A 22,774-nucleotide genomic window follows, 5' to 3' on the forward strand; every position below is an offset into this window, starting at 1 on the left:
CCTGAGGTGACAGTTGACTCCCTTTGAAAAACTACTGGACACGGCGACAACAAGAAAGGGGACAGTGTCCAAGATGTATACAATTCTGAACACCAACAAACTTGTGGAGAGGAGGGGATTTTGCACGTTCTGGAATGGGTTAGCAGGGGAGGCCCTCTCGGAGGACGCATGGTCAAGGATATTTAAAATAGCGTTCCATGGGAACTTATTTACATCAGATATGGAGCATAATTTTAAGATCTTGCAGGGGTGGCACAGGGACCCATTGAAACTGTCAAAGATGTTCCCAAGGGTGTCACCCAGATGTCCAAGGGGTTGTGGCCAGGTGGGAACGAGGGTCCACATGTGGTGGTACTGCCCAAAAGTCCAGAAGTTTTGGGAGGATGTAAGGGCTTGAATTGCAGAGGTTACTGAAGAATTACTCCCACAAAATCCGCTGACAATGCTGCTGGGCCTCCCCCCGGAGGAAGCGGAAATACACAGGTACCCAAGAATGTGGGAAACTATATGTGAGGGGGTTGGGTTCAAGGGTTCGATGAATGTGTTTATTCTGTACCTATAATGGGCCGATTGTTGTATTTAGAAAATGCTAATAAAACCAAAGTTTTAAAAATCAATACATACCATAGAGGCATACATTGACAGTGGGGCTGTGGGAAATTAAATAGACCAAGATCTGGCTACCCGGATAGCCGGATAGGCCTTCCTCTCCGACAGAAGCAGGTTTTGGAAAACGTCACAGCAGTTGATGGATCTCAGCTATCATCCGGCCCAGTGACGCATTACACCAAGAAGGTCACGCTTCTGTGTCTGGACGGTCACCAAGAGGATATCACCTTCGATCTCATCAGCGCTCCTCAGTTCCAGATGATATTGGGAATGCCCTGGCTGGGGACCAACAATCCCAGGATTGACTGGCATAAACAAGTTCTGACCTTTCCCCAAGACTGTGCCGACACCTGTTATAGCAAGGGATTCTCATTAAAAGGTCTTACCAACCCAGGTCTGTCGAAGAAAGAAACCATACTGGGCCTCACCAGTTCACTACCACCTGAATACCTGGATTACCAAGATGTCTTTCAAGAAGAGCAAGCAAACACCCTACCTCCACACAGACCGTATGACTGCCAAATTGGTCTGGTACTTGGAGCTCAAGTTCCCTGCAGCCAGATTTACGCCCTAACAGAACAGAAAAACCAGCATCTAAAAACCTACCTCGATCAGTATCTGGCAAATGGTTTCATTCGTCCGTCCAAGTCCCCTGCATCCTCGCCCCTCTTTTTTGTGCCTAAAAAGGAGGGAGACCTGAGAACTTGCATTGACTACAGAGCCCTTAACCAAATCACGGTAAAAAACGGGTACACGTTACTGCTTATCCCTGAGCTCTTGGATCAAGTAAAAAACGCTCAGATATATACAAAACTAGATTTACGAAGAGCCTATCATCTAGTAAGAGTCAAAAAAAGGAGACGAGTGGAAGACGGCCTTTCGCACGAAATATGGCCTTTATGAATAACAGGTTATGCCTTTTGGACTATTTAATGGCCCGGCGGCGTTCCAATTTTTCATGACGGTCTCCGTGAACTGTTGGAATTCTTCGCACTTGTCTATATTGATGACATTCTTATCTATTCGACCACCAAGGAGGACCACGTTAACCATGTCCGGGCAGTTTTGGAGAAACTGCGGCAACACCGACTATATGCCAAATTGGAGAAATGCTTCTTTCATATGACAGAGGTAGAATTCCTCGGCTTTATTCTCACACCACGGGACATGCGCAAGGTAGACGCTATCCTTAACTGGCCCTCACCGACAACCATAAAGGGAGTACAGAGTGTACTCGGGTTTGCCAACTTTTATTGCCGGTTCATTCCCGGGTTTTCCCAGATCGTCCACCCAATCACCTCTTTACTATGGAAAAATAAACAATTTAATTGGTCCGCAGAGGCAGGGAAAGCCTTCCAGGAGCTAAAACAAGCATTTACCACAGCACCAATTCTACGGCATCCTCGACCAGAACTACCATACATGGTCGAAACTGATGCTTCCAACAGAGCAATGGGAGCAGTCCTGTCACAACGAGACCCCAAAACAGGTCAGTTGCATCCCATGGCATTCTGGTCTCGCAGGTTTTCAGCCCCTGAATTGAATTATGCAATCACTGATAAAGAACTTGTAGCAATTAAGGCAGTGTTCAAAGCCTGGAGACATTGGGCCTCATTACAAATCAGGCGGTCCGGAAATAACGGTGGCGGTAAACCCGCCGCCACCGTTGTTTCCGGACCGCCTGATCCCGACTCCTGCCGGCGGGAGGTGATGTTCCCGCCAGGTTTGACCTGGCAGGTTTAACACCGCCCGCCTGCAGGCGGACGAGGAAACACCGGCAGCATTACGAGATGCTGCCGGTGTTTCCATGATCCCCATTCCCATTGAGTCCCATAGGACTGGCCTTCATGTGCTGATTCATCAGGTGTGGCAAACAGTCTGAACCTGGTGGGCATGGCTTCAGAAGCTCAGCTATATAAGCTGCTCCATCCTTAAGGCAGCTGCTTCGCGTTACTGTGCACTCGCGTGCAACGTGACACTCAGCGCTGCTTGGACCAGTTTACTTACCTTTGAAACCAGGCCTTCCAGCATACCATAGGACTCAATGGGAATGGGGATTAACACCATTCCGCCTCTGTGATTTCCAGAAAACCGGGGTTGTAATGCCCCAGTAAATCCGGGAATCACGGAGGCGGAATGGTAATACGAGTCCGGCGGTAACCAGGTGGTTTTGCCGCCTCGGTTACCGCCGGACTCGTAATGAGGCCCATTATCTTCTTGGAGCTAGACATACAGTCACCGTCGTCCCGGATCATCGCAATCTACAATATCTAAAGACCGCTAAATTGCAATCATTATGCCAACTCCGCTGGGCTCCCTTCTTCGTGGAATACGACTTCGTCATCACCTATAGACCCGGAGTACGCAATGAGTGAGGGAGAAGAGGCATTCACTACACCAGACCCCGTGGCCATCATCCTAAAGAACGAATCCAAGGCATGATTGCCGCAACCACTACTCTAGACAACTTAAAATCTGACCTGCAACACTTGATGAGTCCACCAGCGCAACAGGAATGGCTAGGGAAGGGAGACCGGTAAACGATTGTGGACAACCTACCATACTACCAAGGATGATTGTACATCCTGGATAAGAAATTACAGAATCAAATCATCGAAAAATATCACAATTCATTAGTAGAAGGGCATCCGGGAATAGCCAAAACCCAAGCTAAAATAAAGAAAAATTACTGGTGGCCAACTTGGCGAAAGAACATTGTCCAGTTCATCGCAACCTGTGGCACCTGTGCACAGCACAAGTCCCAAAATCAAAGTCCTGCAGGTCTGCTACGTCCTTTAGAGTACCCCCAGCACCTTGGCATACGCTATCAATGGATTCTATTACAGACCTTCCCCCCTGTAACGGATACAATACCATCTTAGTCTTCGTAGATCTGTTTTCCAAAATGGCCCACTTTATTCCCCTGAAAGGCCTCCCTACATGGGTTGCCATCAAAACTGATATCAGACCGAGGAACTCAGTTTGTCTCTGCATTCTGGAAAAGGTGTTGCAAAATTGCCAAAATCGACCTCTGGTTGTCTACAAGCCATCACCCCCAAAACCAACGGCCAGACCGAACAAACTAACCAGACCCTCGAGCAATACATAAGGTGTATGCTGCAACAAACTGAGAATACCTGGAAGGACATACTTTGGTTAGCAGAATATGCATATAACAACTCCATTCACACCAGTACAGGACAAAGCCCATTCTACATAGTGTACCGTTGACATCCACCTACATCCGTTTTCGAACCACTCGAATCATTAGAAATGCCCGCTGTAACGACCTTACACAAAACCATCACCCAGGTTTTTAAGGAAGCAGCAGAGCATCTTGCCAGAGCCAAAGAGAAACTGAAGCAATTTGCGGATCGACACCGAAGGGAAGTTCCCAACTACCAAGTCGGAGACAAGGTTTGGTTAGCATCAAAAAACATCCCCCTGAAAGGACCACGGGCGTTCCGTCCCAGATATCTGGGACCCTACACTATCAAGGCTGTGATCAACCCTGCGGCCATGTAATTAGAATTACCGGCCCACATGCGGATCCACCCGTTGTTTCATGTCTCCCTCCTAAAACCATTGAGACCAGGTACGCGGATCAATACTCCACCGGATCCCGAAAGAGTTGAAGGAAAACCAGAATATGAAGTTAAAAGGATCCTAGACTCTAAAATGGTCTGGTCCAAGTTATACTACCTTATAGACTGGAAAGGTTATGGACCCCAAGATCGGACCTGGGAACCCAGTGAGCATGTCCACGCTCCACGATTAATCAGGTAGTTCCACCGCAATAGCCCCACTAAACCATGGTCAGGGGGGAAACCACCCATGAGAGGGTCCTTGAGGGGGCGTGCTGTCATGGCCACAGGCCCCAGAACACAAAAACCACACCATCTAGTGATGTGGGCAATGGGTCTCTTGGCTCACTTATGTTCCTTTGGGACCCATAAACACAGGGACCCTGGCTGGACTCAGTCCTGGCGCCTTTAGCGCCAGGCTCATATAGAGATGTGAGCAGGCACACTTTATTTCGGTGCAGGAGTGCTTTTACTTTATTTCAGTGCAGGAGTGCTTTTATTTTACAAGAACTTTCCAGGAGCTGAAAGCCTTTATTCCAGAGAACATCCTCAAGTGCTGACTCATCGGGTGTGGCTCCCTAGACCTGGCCTTCATGTGCTGATTCATCAGGTGTGGCAAGCAGTCTGAACCTGGTGGGCATGGCTTCAGAAGCTCAGCTATATAAGCTGCTCCATCCTTAAGGCATCTGCTTCGCGTTACTGTGCACTCGCGTGCAACGTGACACTCACCGCTGCTTGGACCAGTTTACTTACCTTTGAAACCAGGCCTTCCTGCATACTCACCTCCAGGAAACCGGTGCTTCATTGCTTCATCTGCAGACTCATCTCCTGACATCCAGTGATCTTGATCCCGATGCCACAGCACCACACTCAGCATCCACAAACTCAGACCCTGTGAAGAAGAAGAAAGACAAGGTTAGAACATCCGTCATTGGGCCGCGCCACATTTGAACCCAGCGCGCCCCCTAGTTAACGACTTACCAGCTACTGTACCTCTGCAGCTTCGTTCCTCATTCCCTCCGGCTGCCCCCTCAAGCTTCGGAGCTTCTGCCGACCGTCAACATCACTTGCAAGGGAAGAAAGCAAAAGAGCAAACATCAAAAGTGGAACGGACAGCAATACAAGACAACAAACTTTACAATACAACAAAAAAAGACGAGGAAAGACAAAGACAAACAGGAACACTTACCTGAAGTATAGTGGCTTATTCGCAGCAGGACTTGACTACCATGTGAAAGCGACCAGTGAAGGAACTTGGTCCAGATCATACAAGCGCCCCCCTGCCAGAAGCAGCAGGACGGAGTGCTCGCCAAAACTAATCAACAGGAGCAGTCCCGAGCAGCATCACCTATTACCACCTGTCACCACATAAGCGCAGAGGGCGAAGTCGGACCGAGCGACCTCACCCCCGGGAGGGCTGCAACCGTGCGCCAACACCTCCGCAGAGACCAGGTCAGCATAACAGTTGGGGAGGCAGGATAGGGTGGGAATGTATGGCTTTATTGCTTTTGGTCCTGCCTTAGAATTGTTCCTTATGCAAATGTATTTCTGTTCGAGTCGCTCCAGACGTCTAGCGTAGTCTTGGGACTGGGAAGAACTATTTGTTATTATCTTTGCCATGTTGTTGGTTTGTGAAATTGAAATTCAATAAAAAAGAGTTAATAAAAAAAAAAGGTTTTGGGACCCACCCTATACTTTTGCCCCCCTGAAAGAAACCACGGCAAAATCGTTCTGAGCTGGCCATATACTTTTTTTGCAAAGTTTGGTGAGCATTTGTTGAATGGTGCCAAAGTTGAGTAACTTAACCATAACTACACGCCCGCTACCGCAGGCCGGGTTATTAACACACAGCAACTAAAACTAGCCCTGATGAACACCCGCTCTCTCCATAAACACGCCCTGGACAGACACGACTATATTATGGACAACAAGGTTGACATCAAGTGTATTACAGAGACCTGACGACAAGAATCAATGGCTGCAATTTTGAACTAGCCACACCCCAAGCATACAATTTCTTTGGTAAGAATAGACTAAAAGGCCAGGGAGGGAGAGTACCAGTACTGAGCAAGAAAGAGCTTGGTCTACTTGAAGCAAACGTTGATGCATGGGATGTGAAATTATGCGTGTAAAATGGACTCCACATGATAACAACTATATCAATATTATACTTGTCTATCGACCTCCAATAGACATGCCCTCCTTTAATGAAGCCTTAATACAAATCCTGACACCACTAAATCGGCCCAACTGCTCAACCATAATGTTGTGAGACCTGAAAAGATGAATGGGGGACAGCAAAGACAAGGAAACCATAAGCTTGGAACAACATCTGAAGAACTTGGGCATTCAAACACAAAATCATGAAAACGCAACAAGAAACATCAATATCGGGAGGATCACTACTTAACCATGCATCTGGTCCAACCATTCTTGCATAGACTGCGTCATACACTTACCCGAAATATCAGTAGCCACTCTCAACCCACCTAAAAAATTATCTAGCTGCAACTAGAATAAAATAAAACCTGATGAACTTATCAGCTGCCTACAAACTATCATGGAAGACCTCTCAGACCATGACCCTCCTTGCAAACTGGCGGAGGTTTACAAGTCACACTTTACCACACTACTCGACAGAGTTGCGCCAATTAAATCTAAAATTGTTCGTGACTACCAAGAGTACCAGAATTGGTTTACGTTGGTGCTCACTAATTTCAAAAAAGCTAAGAATCATCGATTTCTTTGCTGCTGCATTCGGAAGTTAACAGCTGGTATGAACTCTTTGTTGTTGATTTGACTATTTACACCAAGGTCACTCTACTAACATTTCAGGCAATAGCTTAAGTGTTGTGGCAATGCCTATTCACACTGTATTGCTTATTCATCTCTCCAATTGGTGACTTGTTAATGGTCTCTCCACATAACAAACATCAATTTTTGCGGTTGTTCAAATGACAGTCAAAGTATAGTGAGCTTTCATTTCCTGCTCTAGGGTTAATACATAATGTTATATAAATGCACAGCTGTTATTGGATTTAGGCTCTGCGTGACACGTGAGAAAGCCATTAAACACGGGAGGATGGTACATTAAGGGTTGCACTTGCAATGCTATTAGCCAATGATGCAATTATGGACTTACATTTCAAATAACTCGTTGAATAATAAAGACTGGTATGAGGTCTATGTTAGGTTAAAAAACGTTTCTTCAGTGAGGTGTGGATGGATCCAGTCATTATGCTATGGGCTTTTAACGTGCAAGAAAGTTGAATGCAACGAAAAGTGCTGAGAAATGGTTTATTAATATTACTTTGCACTGTAATGGAAGCTGGAGACAGTGTGCCTCATTATGAGTAGCGCAGTAAAAACGGGGTCATTACTGGCATGGCGGAACGAGCGGGTCTGTGCTTGTATGACGCCGCTAATAGCGCGTGATTACGAGTGCGCGAGCATGCGCGAACCCCCTTGCCGGCAATGGCCATACCGGCATGCCGCAAAAGGCCCTCCAACCCCCCGATAGCACCATCACGGGACCCGCCGATACCACCACCGCCTAGGAGGAACCCCTAAATACCGACTCGGTAATACCAACATGCTAATACCGGGCTCGTAAAACCGGACCCGGAAATAACGTCATCGCGTCGGAACGGGAAATGGGCCGGCGGCCATCTTTAAAAACACAATCCATTGTAATCCTCCCAAACCACCAGTTGATTCCTGGAGAGCTCTGTGCCAATACTTTGAGGATGTCTAAGGCTACCCGGAAGACCACCCCCCGGCTGCGGAAAAAGCCATTGCAGCAAACACAGCCGCCGTGAATGCGTTGGCTGTGCTGATGAGGGTCTGTCTGGGGGCAGTAACACAAGTACTTACTTCAATCCTGCTCCACATGCAGCAGCCACGCCTTGCAGCAGGCGTGGACCTGCCACCGACTCATTATCAGCCACCACACCTGCCTCCTCAGTCCCCATCCGCCCTGTGCGTCAGACCCGAAGGAGTGCATGGCACACCGAATAGCCCCCGGACAGCAAACAGTCCCGCAAGTAGTGTGGGTGGACAATGGGAGTGGGACACATGGTTGTGTGTGAAGGGGAGCATTTTGTGGAGTTTATTGTTTTTTTTGTTGGAGTTTGTTGGGTGGATTTGGGAGTTCACTGGGGGTTTTTGGAGTTTGTTGGGTGGGTTTGGGAGTTCACTGGGGGTTTTTGGAGTTTGTTGGGTGGGTTTGGGAGTTCACTGGGGGTTGGGGGGGAGTGGTCACATTTTTGCTGTTTGAACTAATACACCCGTTGTGAGAAAAAACATTCAATGGCTGGACATTGTTCATTTCGTGTGAATCCATTTAATGTGTGACGGTGTTCAGTGGCCAACTCCCAACAATCCCTGTGTGCATGTCCACATGAACCCAGTGTGACACTGACACATGTCTATCATAGTCCCTGTGGTTCAGAAGTATTCGTGAATCAGTGCTTGGCGTACTGCATGGCCATCCCGTACATCACGTACTGGCAGGGGGGCTACTTCACCTCTGTCTCCATCCTCATCATCCTTACCCGGTGCATGCATGTCAATGTCAGATGGCAGTGGTACAATTCTCCGGACGCACATGTTGTGCAGCATGACACAGGCCATGGTGATCTTTGCCACCTACTCAGGCCTATAAAGGAGTGCCCCACCAGACCTGCTTAGGCAGCGGAAATGCGCCTTCAACAGGCCAAAGGTCTGCTCAATCACAACACGGGTACGGGTGTGAACACAATTGTACTCATCTTCATGGCTGTTCTGCGGATTCCACACAGGGGTAAGTCGCCACAGCCTCAAGGGATATCCTCCATCACCTGCAAGCGAATTCAAATAGGTGTGTGTCACTCTGAGCTGACACCTTCAGGAACCACATTCATGGCCGCAGCTATTTGGTGTGGACATGCACATGTCCCTGTACGTATGCAAGAATGTTAACTTGATGCATACTATACTGCTATGAGGTGTGGTAGTCTGGATGGTGTTCAGTAGATGAAGGGTGAAATAATGCCTGCTGAGGCGGATGTACTGCGGTTGTACGACAATGTTTAGCCTCCCATTTATGCTGTGTATTATACATTGTGCATGATCACACTAGCCACATTGGCACAGTTGCAATCTTTTTCAGTCATGCATTGCTTGACATACCCATGGTGGCCTGATTGTGCCTCTAACTTGTTGTGATCGATATGCATAATTGGTAAAATGTTTGCCAGTGATGTGTCATTTTGGGTTTGGGAGATTCAGGTCAGGAGTGTCTAGCTCTGCATGCATTCACCGTCAATTGCGACCCCGGTGGAGTATGCAACCCCCCCCTTTCCCACCCAGTTGGAGTATGCATCCCTACACATCAGTAGCCCATTGCACTGCCATGGCCCACTCGGGCAACTCACCAAGCAGCCAGTCACGTGGTCCAGCATGTCGCTCCATGTGACGGGGTAGCGTGGACATACGCAGCACCATGCATCATGTGTTGATCCGGGTAATCGAGCGCAGCAATGTGTGATGATCTTGCTGTAGTCACATACCATTTGCACATTGATGGAATGGTATTTATTGCGATTGCGGTACACCGCCTCTATGGCATGGGGAGGCTACCAATTCCACATGGGTGCAGTCCAGGGCACCAACACAATGGGGCATGCCTGCCAGTGCATGGAAGCCTACTTTGGTGTCGGCTATCTCCTGGGCAGTCCGTGGTAGGGATATGTGGGTGTTTGTGTGCTTCAGAAGGGCATCCAGCACTTGGTTCAGCATGCGTGAAAATAGTGGTTGTGAAATGCCATGCAGCTGCCCCACTGTGCTGATAGGTGCCTGTGGCCAGGAAGTGGAGCACAGACACCACCTTTAGTAGCCGGGGTATGGCAGTGCGTATTTCTATGAGGCTGGCAATGTCCTTGTGTATCATGTCCACTATGGTGGTGATGGTGTCCTGGTCCAACCGGTACAGGGTGTGGATCTGCTCAGGGGTTAGGTTATATGGCCTGGGTCTGATGTGAGAGATTGGTGGCTGCCTACAAGGCACTGCTGGCTGCGCTGGTGGTAATTGCTGGCCCTGTCGTGCCCTCCTTCTCCTCCTGTGTCTCCTCTGTGCTGCCTGTTGTTGCTGCTGTAGTTGTTGTTGGGGTTGCTGTTCTTGCTGTAGTTGTAGCAGTATAGGCATGTCCTCCAGCGCCATGATTGCAACAGCTAGTGGTAGCATTTTGGTCTAGGAAGGGGTGTGGTGTGTGGGTGTACTCATTTTATACTGGCCCAGCCTCCATTGACTCCACCTGTGGTGATTGTATGCACCTGTGGCAGTTGGCTTGATTGCTGATTGCATGTGGTCCGCGATACCTGTATGGCCGGCATCGTGCAGCCCCTGATTACCGCCTTCGGGATCCCGGTATTTGCATGTCCACGTGGGTTGTGATGTCCTCCTATTACCGGCATGCCGGTAATTGCTCCCCGAAGGGGCGCGTTTACGCGCCCATGCCGGTATGAGGGGGCACGGTACGGGCGGTGCCGGTATTGGCGGGTTGTCGGGTCGGAATGCCCCAGACCCATTAATGATGCCACTATTACCATTCCGCCTTCATTTATCCATTACCTCCATTCTCGTAATGAGGCCCAGTGTGTTCAAGTGTAAACGCAAAATAAATAAAATACAACTACTCTGGGATGAGCAAGGGTAGAATATGCTTATTTCAGACTATTGCAAAGTGATTAGTTATAAGTTTGAAAGTGGGGAATTTTAGGTTTGGATAACAACATAGATTCAGGAAGTTGAGATAGTAATGATTAAAAACTCAGGGAAGGAGCCGGGCAGAGTTCTTTCTATGTCCAGTACAGAAGGGAGATACCCGTGGGCTGAGTTTGTCAAAACCAGGAGGTTATTTGTTTTGTTTTTGTGTATATTTGTTAATTGTATAGGTGCTTGTGTGTCTTTTAACTTCTTCACAGGGTGGGTAATCAGCAGCGTAAACATGGCAAATTTGTGTAGACTTTTTTATATGCAGTGCCCTGGAATGTTAATGGTGCACATTGTGTTAATAAATGGAAAATAATTTTTAATAGATTACATGAGTTGGGGGCAGACATTGCCCTACTTCAGGAAACACATTTACTTGAAGCTGAAGTAGAGAAATGGAAACGAGAATGGGTGGGAAATGTTTTTTGCTCTGCATTTACATCAAACTCTATGGGGGTATGTACACAGATAAGGAAAAACTTGCCTATTTCTGATATGTCGTGTAAAAGGGACAATGAGGGCGAACGGTATGTGCCAATTTAAAAAGACATATCGTTACTTACAGTATATGCAATGTTTATGCTCTCAATGGACGAGGTGGCACATTTCTTGTTACTCTTGTGCAGTTCATGCAGCGTGTGAATCTACCGAATCTCATAGTGGGGGGAGATTTCGATCAGGGACAAGCAGGCTTTATAAAGGGAGACATGTATTGGAGAATGTGCAAAGGTTGCTACTAACCCTTTATGAAAGCAAGAAATTACCAAATTAGGCGGTGGTGTTATCACTGGACGCAGAGAAGGCGTTCGACCGCATCGAATGTAAATACCTCATGGCTGCATTAGAGGGCTTTGGATTGGGAGAAAACATGATTCGTTGGATACAACTATTGTATTCAAGACCAACGGCTAGTGTGATTACAAATGGTCTTTTGTCAACAGGATTTGAACTGGGTAGGGGAACAAGACAAGGAAGCCCCCTCTCCCCTATGCTATTCGCCATTGCAATGGAGCTTCTGTCAGCGAAGATTAGAGAAGGTCCATTAATTCAAGGAATATAATTCGGGTAAGGCCTCATAATGATGGCTTTATGCAGACGATATGCACATGGTGCTGCAAGTTATAGATACATCTATCCCGGCATTAATAAATCAAATTTACATTTTCCATTAGAACTCTGGTTATAAGATAAACTGGTCAAAATCGGAAGCTATGCCTGCTTCGAAAGCTTGTACAAGTGAACAGTTAAGTGCCTATAATTTCAGAGGGTGCTTAGAGAAAATGTGCTATCTGGGTATTTGATTAACGAAAGAAGTAGATCGAATGATGGATGTGAATCTGTCACTTTTTATTGATGACCTGGAAAGAGACTTACGTAGATGGAACGAATTGAGACTAAGCCTTTGGGGGAGAGTGAATGCAATAAGGATGACTTCAACACTGCGTATTAATTACATTTTAAGTATGATTACTTTGGTGGCAAAAAAGAAAGCTATTAAGAAGACAGAAAGCTTGAAACAATCATTTATGTGTGATGGAAAGCAATCTCGCTTAAAGCTTTGGAAACTTCATTTATCATCTGAAAATGGTAGATTGGGAGTGCTAGATTTGGAAAATTACCTTCTGGCTTTTGGTGCAAGACATCTCCTAATGCTTTAGAAAACTCATTGGATATCTGGACACAAGATTGGACTAGCAGGTGCACTCCTCTGGCATCCAGGGAAGTGCTGTCATCGGAAGATGCAGCTGGATGCAGATCCTATGCACCAACAACATTTTAAAGGGAGTTTTGGCAAGGACTAATGAGAAAAACCAGGAAAGATGTCTCCAGCTCTTGTAACTCTTCTTAGTACAGGAAACTGAAGCGAGTGGTGGGGGGTAGGATTCCAGAAGAGAGCAAAGACTGGCTTGAGAGGTTGCGTGATTTTAAGTTGGATGGTCACATAAATTCAAAGGTGTACAAACATTTGGCACAATACAAGAAAACTAACAGAAAGTTACTAGACAAATGGTCATAAGTGATAGGTTCAGAAATAAGTGAGGGCATGTGGAATAAAGTATGCAACGATGTGCCATTGACATTGCTGAACCTAGAAGAAAGAGTCAGACAAATCAAAATTCTGAACAGTGTACTGGACTTCTCAGAAACCTCATGCAAGAGAGGCTTGTTGCAATCAGAGGCCTGTTGGAGATGTAAACATAGAGTGGGTACATTTGAGCACATGATATCGGAATGCAGCAGTTTAAGGGAGGTTTGGAAACAGATTACGTTAACAATGAACAAGGTACTGATGCTTGATGTAGATTATGATTATACAAGTATTATTCTTGGGGAGGAAGATCTGGTAGAGGATCTGTCCTTCCCACAGCACAGCTGGTACTTCAGGGCTTCAATATCTGCAAAAAAAATATTCTGTGTGAATGGAAGAGTGAGCAAACGCCTTCAGTGTCAGCTTGGATGTTAGATTTACAGCAAATGTTGAGAATGGAGAGATTAATTGTGTACAGGGATAAGAAAGAGGATTTGTATGATCAAATTTGGGAAAGACCTTTAGATCTGTGATTACATAGCACAAATTCTATGTTATACTCCTGGAAATAATTTGACAAAATGCCACTATTATTTGAATTTACTGTGAAGGAGGGTGGGGGGATTTATGTTGTAAATATGTTTCTATATTGATGAACTGTTCAGGTTAACGTTTAAATATTTAATAAATATGTAAATAAAAAATAAAATAAAAAAGCTAAGAGGCAGAACGCAAATGGGAAAAAAATAAGACTAATGGGAATAAAAATAACTGAAAAGCACGAGAAAAATCCTATGAACTTAAGATCTATGAGACGAAAAAACAGATTAAAAGAGCAGGCAATAATACCAGAAAGCTTTTCGAAGTTTTTAGAAACTGGGAAAAACCTAATGCTCTGACGCGACTATTTGCACCGGGGAAAGATGACTGCGATTGGGTACAACAAGCATTCACAGAAAACATTCTGTTAGCAAGAAACAAAATAAAAAACTGCCTAACCACAGATAAGGGCCTACCTAGCCAAAAGCCAGAAGAAAATATAAATAGAGCTAAACCCATCTCACTTTTACATCTATCTCTATTGAAGAGATGGAGAAAATACTGAGCTCTTTCAATCCAAAATCATCCTGGGCAACATTAAATTGTTCTCTCCATTTCTCAAAAGATTTGTAAATGATCCTTTTATCACAGACCAGTTCCAACTTCAATTAAAGAAGTGGTTGTAACACCACTCCTTAACCCTAAGGAGATTGCTAATTTAAGGCTCATAACAAACACCCTTTTTTTGTTAAAGATCATCGAAAAAATCACAGCCCCACAGTTAGACGCACTTTGAAGCATCCCGCTCCTTTCACACGAAACAATCAGAGTTTAGAAGCAACCATGGATCAGAAAGCACACTGCTAGATTTGCAAACACAAATGCTGGGAACCAAAGTGGGGATGCTGATTCGGCTAGACCTTTCTGCCGCCTATTTATTTATTTATTTGTACATTTATAAAGCGCGCTAAGCCCAGAGGCATCAAGGCGCTGTTACATAATCCAGTTACTCATGTCAGCAATATAAAGAAGAAATCATTATTTACATATTTGTCGGACAACAAGGGACAATGGACAAACCCACATGCCGGAGGAAGCAGTAGTAGTCCAATTTAGGTGAACAGCAGAGTTTTTATTGCTTTCCTGAAGGTCCCATAAGACTATACGGCGCGCAGGATATGCAGGAGTAGGTTCCACTATTTGGCAGCGATTGCTGGGAAGCTAGATCCCGGTTGGTCTGGAAGAGGAACTATTTGGGGATTTTTTGAGATAAGTATGGTGGGGCATCTTTGGATAGGCATCTATGTGTGATGGAAAGTGTTTTGAAAGAAATTCACTCACAAATCGTGAGTCAGTGGGTATTTTTTCTTGCTGCCGTGATATGGTCAGCTTTGGGGATATTCAGTGCAGCTCTGAGTGCATTATTCTGAATGATTTTCATCTTCCGAATATTAATATCAGTTGTACCTGCAAACAGGGCATTGCAATAGTTAAGCCTGGATACTATGGTTGCTCGGGCTACAGTCAGGCAGCTGTCGGGGAGAGGAATGGTCTGGAGGCATTGAATAGTTTGGTAGTATAAGTGGCAGATGAAGTGTTCAATCCAGGTACAAGCCAAGTGTTTTCACAAAGGGTGAGACTGGTATTGGGGTCTTATCAATGTTAAAGGATGAGTATTGTGAGTCCAGTTTCTTTTATCACAGATTTTGATCATGATTTACTGGACCAAACAATTGCTACGAACCCTGACACAGAAAAATGCTCAGATCAGGCCATTGAGTGAATTGGCCTTGTTTTTAAGTGACAGGAGTTCTAAGATTTGCTTGGGGACTTCCATCCCTGAAGAAACGTCTATAAACTACAGGGTCCCACAAGGGGCATGTTTATCCCCAGCCTTATTTAATATCTATATGAAACCCCTGTGTGAGCAATTGGAAGCCATGGGACTGCATTTCACAAACTATGCAGATGACTTAACTTGTGATGGACCTGAGTGGAAACTATATCACTGAGTCAGCCAACCTAGCCTCAGTATATGGTTCCATCAAAAAATGGATGATAAATAACGGTATTACCCAAATTGTTCGAACACAATTGTTCGAATGCCCGAATTGACTATATATATATATATATATATATATATATATATATATATATAGGGTTTGGGTGTTTTTTTTTTCATTGGGTGGGTGGTTGCGGAGGGTGTCCCCCTGCATATATGTAACAATTGACCTTCAAAATTCGGTCAATTGTGCAAAGGTCAATTGTAATTCGAACAATTGTAGTTCAAACAATTTGTATACAATCTAAATAACTGCATGTGTCTAAATAGCTCAAAAACAGAGCTCATGATCTTCGGCTCTAAACAAGCCAGAGCTAAACTGAGTAAGGAATACTCAGAGTTCAGCCTAGAGGGATGCCACATCCTAGTTGCTGACAAAGTAAAGTCCCTGGGAGTGCACTTGGAAGCATCCCTAATGCAGATGCTCACGTTAATGCCATTGTTAAAAACTCCCACTAACATCTTAAAGTACTTAGGCAAGTGAAACCATTGGTCTCGTGCAAGAACTGCGAAACATTGGTCAGAGCAATCATAAAGCCTCGTTTGGACTACTGTAATGGCCTGCTCAGTGGAGCAAGCAAAGCAAACCTACAAAGACTACAAGTAATCCAAAACGACGCAGCATGGATTATATGTGACCCTCGCAGGAGGTAACACATATCTAATGACCAAAAGAGTCTCCATTGACTACCAATATCAGCAAAGGTACGTTTCAAAACATTATGTTTGACTCATTAATGTTTATATGTGGAATCTCCCCAGTACCTAAAACTCCAACTGGTATGGCACAAGCCAATTAGAGCACTACACTCTAGCTCAACCCAATTGCTCTCAATCCCACCTACCAAGAGAACAAGGGGCAAGGGAATATCATTCCCAGTCGTGGCGTTGCAGACATGGAATGCTCTTCCTGCAGACCTACATATGGAACAAAGCTTCCTGTTATTCAGAAAACACCTACAAATTCTTCTTCTTGAATAGGGCAACCACTCTTCTTACCTTTCTCGAGATGTGTACCGTCTGAACAGAAATGTCCTTGTGTAAATGTGTGCCATGATGCATGCAGGCTATCACACAATATAAATAAATAAATGCACTTTTGGCAATCATGGAAGCACTCCACCCATATGCAGAACTACGCATGACAGTCTATGTACTTTTAAAGTAGGCAATCCCCTCTGTTGAGAACACATGTACTGACGCCGTCACATGAGGATAGAACAAGAACACTGCGTAGAAGGTTGCAATGCTTCAAGACTGCTGCCTGCGGTGAGATGTGCGTTTTCCTCATTGTAGCGTGTACCTGCACGTTCAAGAGAGTGTGGCTCCCATTTCCCTTGTTGCTGCTCTTCTCTGTTCCCCACAATTATCCTTCCCGTTTGTGCCCCACCTTCCTATCAGTCTGCTTGCTCACCAGCCCTGCTTATCATGGGCGTTGTCTTCGACTTGTCTTCGGCTGTGTTCTGTCTAAGCTGCCCCATAATACAGAGAGCCTCCTGTGGCTAGACTACCACCAGAACCTCATGAGGCCTATATCATCGTGTAAGCAAAGCAAATTAGCCGGGGGGGTTTGCTTCCCAAGAAGGGTTTTCTTCTGAGCAAGTTTATCCTTAGTTGCCTCATGCCCTAAATTCAAGGGACAGCAGGCTGTCATCCGTAGGGATCAACGTTATCTTTTCACCTACCTTCGGTAAGTCCAGTCACTGATAGTTGATATTAAAAGGGAGAAAGAACCTCAGTGTGACGATCCAACACCGTGGGTGAGTTATTTGGCAGAAACACTTGAACCCCAAGTTTCGACCTTGAATAAAACCCATATTAAAGAATGTTACACTTGACTTGGTTGCATTTCGGCTTGCAGTAACCTTCATGATAGTTCATTATCCCTTAATGCTACATAGATCTCTGATGGGGTCTCCAAGAGGAGGGGTGCAGGCAGGCTTTTGTCTTATTAGTATTACCTCTGCTTCGGGGATGGGAAAGGGTGGAATGGTTGACAATGGGCGGAGAGCGGCCACAAGAGGGAAGAGAGTCTACTCATATCTTTGTTTTTACCAGTAAAGTGGATGGTGAGGGAGCTAATCCAACATACAAAAAAGGGAGCTTTCAGTGGGGTTGCCACATATCCCTAGGCTTTTCTTATCACACCTCTGGTACAATATGTCACAAAGTGACCATGGGATTAAGAGGAGGACTGGAGTAACTTTATGATGCATCTATCTGTTATTCAAAGTCCAATTATGTTGTAACTCCAAATTCGAAAATAACCCACTTCAATCTGGGAATTTGTGATGTATCATCACAACCTTTCCCCCCCTTCACCTTTGTGACTTGGGTTTCCGGTTGAATGCAATGCCTTTGCAATCAGAACAAGAGTCAAGCCAATCCTCAGATTTTTAACAAGCCCAGGTTTCAGCTCCTTCCTGTTGGTTTGATAGGTTTGTGCTTATTGTAGAATCAAAAAGGATGGGTCGCAAACCAAAATGCAAAGTTTGTTGCCAAACATTCTCTTGTTTAAGAACACAGGGGTAGTCCAAACTCAATGAAGAACAATGTGCATGATCTTGGAAAGTCTGTCATTCCCCCCCCCCCTGGGTATCTATACTTGGGGTCTGATTACATGTTTGCTGGTATCTTGTCAGTAATACCGGTGGGATAACGGCAAACTAACCTTCCATTTCCGCCACCTGAAATCCTGAAATTTCTGGGATATTACAGGTTGCGAAAAGGGCGGTCTTTCCCCATTCCATGGAGTCCCATAGGACTTCATGTAGGGGAATTCCAGTATTAACAGCGCCGGTAATACCGGCAGTGTTTTGCCGGTGGGGGCCTGATTTACCTCCAGCTGACTGCTGGAGGTAAATTAGGTAAACCCCACCAGCAAACCCGTAGTTTGACGGTGCAATAAAAGTGATGGTAATGGATTTACCAGTATTTTTACCAGCACTTTTATCACACTGCCAAACTTGTAATTAACCCCCTTAGTCTTCACATCATCCCCCAGAATCACATGTGCAAACCCTATATCACTAGACTGGCCTGACCATGCCGTCATCCCATTGTCAGTCACCTACTCAACTACGGCTCACAAACGTCAGGGTGAACGCCCCCTCACTCAATGCAGCACATTCAAAACCTTCCTGGTCAATGAGCTAGAAGCAAACTTTGCAGACTTCCCCACTACAGGGAATGCCTATGGCTCCAGGAATTATTCAGCAACTCTGCTATGAAACTGGTTGACACTCATGCCCCTCTAAAATCCAGCTGGGCTAAACCCAAACCATTCACCCCATAGTACACCCCCAAGCTAGCCTCCAACAAACGCTCAATCAGAGCCCTAGAGAAACCGTGGCACAAAACAAATAGCTTGGGAGACCTCACCAACCTGAACTGTCTGCATGCAAACCGCAGGATTCTGATTTTACGAGGCCAAAGCTTTATTGTACCAAATCCACACCCGACCCTGATGTACCAGCAACTCAGGATAAATGCGACAGAATCAACAATTTTGTATTGAAATAACTGACAAACACAGAGTGACCATAGAATCAACCTCTCACAGCATTAGCATCCCCTGCACCCTGGTACGCACACTGCCCCTCTGGACCACATTCTCTTCTCTCTTTCCCCTGGATCTTTTAAAAATGATTGCCTCTTAGAACCTATTCTTACTCTGACGATATAATTCTGGCCTCCATCCTTAAACAATTGACGGGCCCAGCGCTCAATGCCCAGCGCTCAATGCGCTCCTCAGCATCTTCAATGCCTCCCTGACAGAAGGATCATTCGCGGACACCCTCAAGACTGGTCTCATACGACATCTTTTGAAAAAAACAACCCTAGAACTAGACGACCTGGCCAACTACAGGCCCATTACGAACCTACCATTTATTGGTAAAATCTTGGAAAAGGTAGTTGCTACACAATTACTTGCCAGAAGAAAACAACTCAACCTCCTAAATAACTATCAGTCAGGGCTCTGCTCAAAGTGTAGCATCATGATAGCCACCATCCAGGTGGTGGATGATGCTCTCCAAAACACCAATCCTTTTTTAATCTTAACATGGAGCCTCTGGGCACTCTCCTCAAAGATTCCAATATAGCCATCCACCAATGTGCAGATGATACTCATTTGTACATGAGAGTAAAACGCGTGCAGGACATCAGTTGTCTCTGCGATTACATAGCCATCATCCAGTCCTAGATGCCTACCTCAAACTAAACCCATCCAAGACTGAAATCGTCCAAAAATGGCTCAATGATATACGCCTAGAAGGATTTGATCCACAACTCTCAGACTCAGCAAAATCCTTAGGCTACACCATTGACAGCAATTTGTCCTTCTATAAACACATAGCCATGAAGGCCCAAATAGCCTGGCACAGAATCTCTACCCTTCGAAAAGTCATACCCTTTATCCTGCTGCAGGATTTGCAAACTGTAGTGCAGGCCCTTGTGGTCTCGCACATCGATGGGGAAAGGCTCTCCTGACAGGGCTCCCAACTGCTCACTTGGCACCCATGAGCAGCAGACCACAACGCTGCAGCATGTGTTATTACGGGAGCACAGAAATTGGACCGAATTACCTCCATCTTGCGCAAATTACAACTGGCTTCCACTTCAAGCCACGATACTTTTCAAGACTGCATATGTATCATCTGCAAATGTCAATAATAGGTTTTACCAGAGGTCTTGAGCAGGTTCAGGAGGAAAAGATATAAAGTCAGTCCTCCCTCGCAGCCACTGCCTCTGCCCGAACCCAGAGAGTAGAAAAACCCCAAGGTAAAATACCCTCTCTTGTCCAGGTATAGATGGTACTGGAGTTGAAGCAATGTCTAGCTGATAGGATGCAGTGACAGAGGGAGCAGGAGAGCACCATGAAAGAATCCAGGTAAGGATGGAGAAACTGAAGTTGTAGCGCCGGGTTGGAGAGCATCCGAGCACCCCTATTTTGATCCAATGGATGTAACTGAACCAGAAGAAATAAGACTACATGAAACGCCTGAGCGTAAGCATTTCTTGAGGTGCACATATCTGTTCAAGTGATCAGTTCCACCAACTGGCTGAGTGGAAAGCCAAGGACGTCCTTCCTGCTCTTGCTTTCTTGACTCTGACAACACTACAAGACACTTGAGCGAAGAGCCTGAGTAAGAGTACAGATTCTGGCAGCCCGGTTGGTGGCAGGCCTCCCTAAAATTCCTATGCCTTCCCAATCTTGAATAAACTTTTTTGGCTCCCCATGGAATGAAGGGTGAAGTTCAAGGCTTTGTGTCTTATTCAATGCTCACTCCAGGGCCTGGGTGCCTCATATTTGTGGAAAAAGCTTATTCTTTATGCAGACGGTAGGGCACTGCACTCTGTGTACTCCGGATTTTAAAAAGCATGGTTGGGGGTCGGGCGTTCTCTGTGGCAGTACCCTAGGTCTGGAGCACCCTTGCCCTTGACTTTGAAACTTACTGATGATTATTCTAAATGTCGTAAGGCTTTATAAATGTTCCTATATCACCACTGATCAGTATGGCCTACTCCTTCTTACTCTGTCACTCTTTCTGAGTAACCCATGTGAGGTTCAGTAACCACGCCAAGATGCCCCCGGGTAATAGCTGAGCTATACTAAGCTCCGTTAACATAACATAACAATCTCACAGAAGACAGAAAACTGAGGGATAGAAGGTTATGAATCAATCACAACATCTGGCATTTGTTACGGCAACCTTCCAAACCATTGTTTTTCAGTCTGTTGTGCCATTACAGCAGGAGGAAAACCTTATGCAAATCAGGTGTGACCCCACTGCAAAAGAGGCACCAAACTGCTAGATGACAGCCCACGTACATATCACAAGAAGCAAATGCAGACATGCTTGGCCTCATTAGATGGCATCAGTGAAGAGTAGATTTGGACTCTAGGCACAGCAAGCTTGAGACCCACGCCCAAACATACCTTTCCAACAATGATGAGGGATATCTAGATGGAAGGTTTTGAATCGATCTCATAACGTCTGGCATGACCAATGGCAATCCTCCAGGACATGTTTTTTTTTAGCCTGCCATGCCATTACAGATAGGGGAAAAACCATACGCAAATCATGCTTCTTCTCACCTACACGCACCCTGGGAAAAGGTAGTTGCCACAACATGATGTACTCTATTCTGACCTCATTTTCTGATTTGCAGACTCCCTTGGTGGATGCCAATGATGAGGAAACAAATTACTCCAAGTGCAAACAATGCAAAAAGAGAGGAGACATTTCATGCACCGGTTCCTTACCAGAGAGTCTTATCTGGGTCTCTAGGACATCCAATTCTTTCTCAACATCGAGCGAATCATCAAACGTCATCCAGCCTTTGAAAACAAATCAGAATGGGAGAAGGGATTGGTCTGTTATGAACAGATAATACCAACACGAATAATAACTATAATAATAACAATGGTAATAGGAATAATAATGATAATAATAGTAAAGCTAACACTCTAAATTGAATTGCGTCTTGGGGTTTATAATAATAGCTGTTTATTATTCCTGACCTCGTTGAAAAACAGTTCTAGAATCTACCAATGATAAAGGCTGAGTCATCCTACTTAGTTTCAAACTTTTAGCATGCAGATATTGAGACGAAAGAATGTTTGGGTCGGAAGAGTGACTTGGCAATAACTTGATGTTTGACTTTGGCCACCCAACAATGTGGGCATCTGCCAATGGGACCCAATACCAAGACTGGCAATTGTTTATACCGCATTGGTATTGCCTAGACAAATGCCTGCTGCTATGCATATAAACAATAGTGACTTTGACAGCGGCTCATTGCATACACAGTGCAGACACCCACGTTTAAGCCAATTCAGGCACCTTTCAGGTAAAAAGGGAGCAAGACTTACATTACAATAACTGATGCATTTTTCTCAAGATGTAATACACTTGAGAACCCAGCATGAGCATTCCATGTAACCCAATGAAGCCAGGCTAGCTGAACTTGAGTTCTGGCTGTAACCTTATTCTTATCAGCAATTGGGCCCAATTGCTTTCTTCTAGTTCTGCGGGGTGCTGGTATGCCTTTCAGTTTCTGCACTCTAACAACCAGGATTTTCCAGCAATCTAATTGAATGGGAAGGCAAGGGGATCCCTCTTTATGACACAAGCCATTCAATGTCATTAACCTGAACCAAAAATAAATAATAGAAATCTGCCAATTATCTTTTA

General features: G+C 45.3%; 1 protein-coding gene across 1 annotated transcript in view; it reads right to left on the reverse strand.

Annotated features, from left to right (window-relative positions):
• LOC138488129 (complement factor B-like) overlaps positions 1-22,774 on the reverse strand; it is a 1,604,240-nt gene that overhangs the window by 1,160,743 nt on the left and 420,723 nt on the right. Inside the window, exon 5 of the mRNA XM_069614892.1 lies at positions 21,844-21,918. Within this exon, the coding sequence (XP_069470993.1) occupies positions 21,844-21,918 (75 nt within the window). The remainder of the gene's footprint in view (positions 1-21,843; positions 21,919-22,774) is intronic.

This window comes from Ambystoma mexicanum, chromosome 9, assembly GCF_040938575.1.
Source record: "Ambystoma mexicanum isolate Mex_15411 chromosome 9, UKY_AmexF1_1, whole genome shotgun sequence".
Lineage (NCBI taxonomy): Eukaryota > Metazoa > Chordata > Amphibia > Caudata > Ambystomatidae > Ambystoma > Ambystoma mexicanum.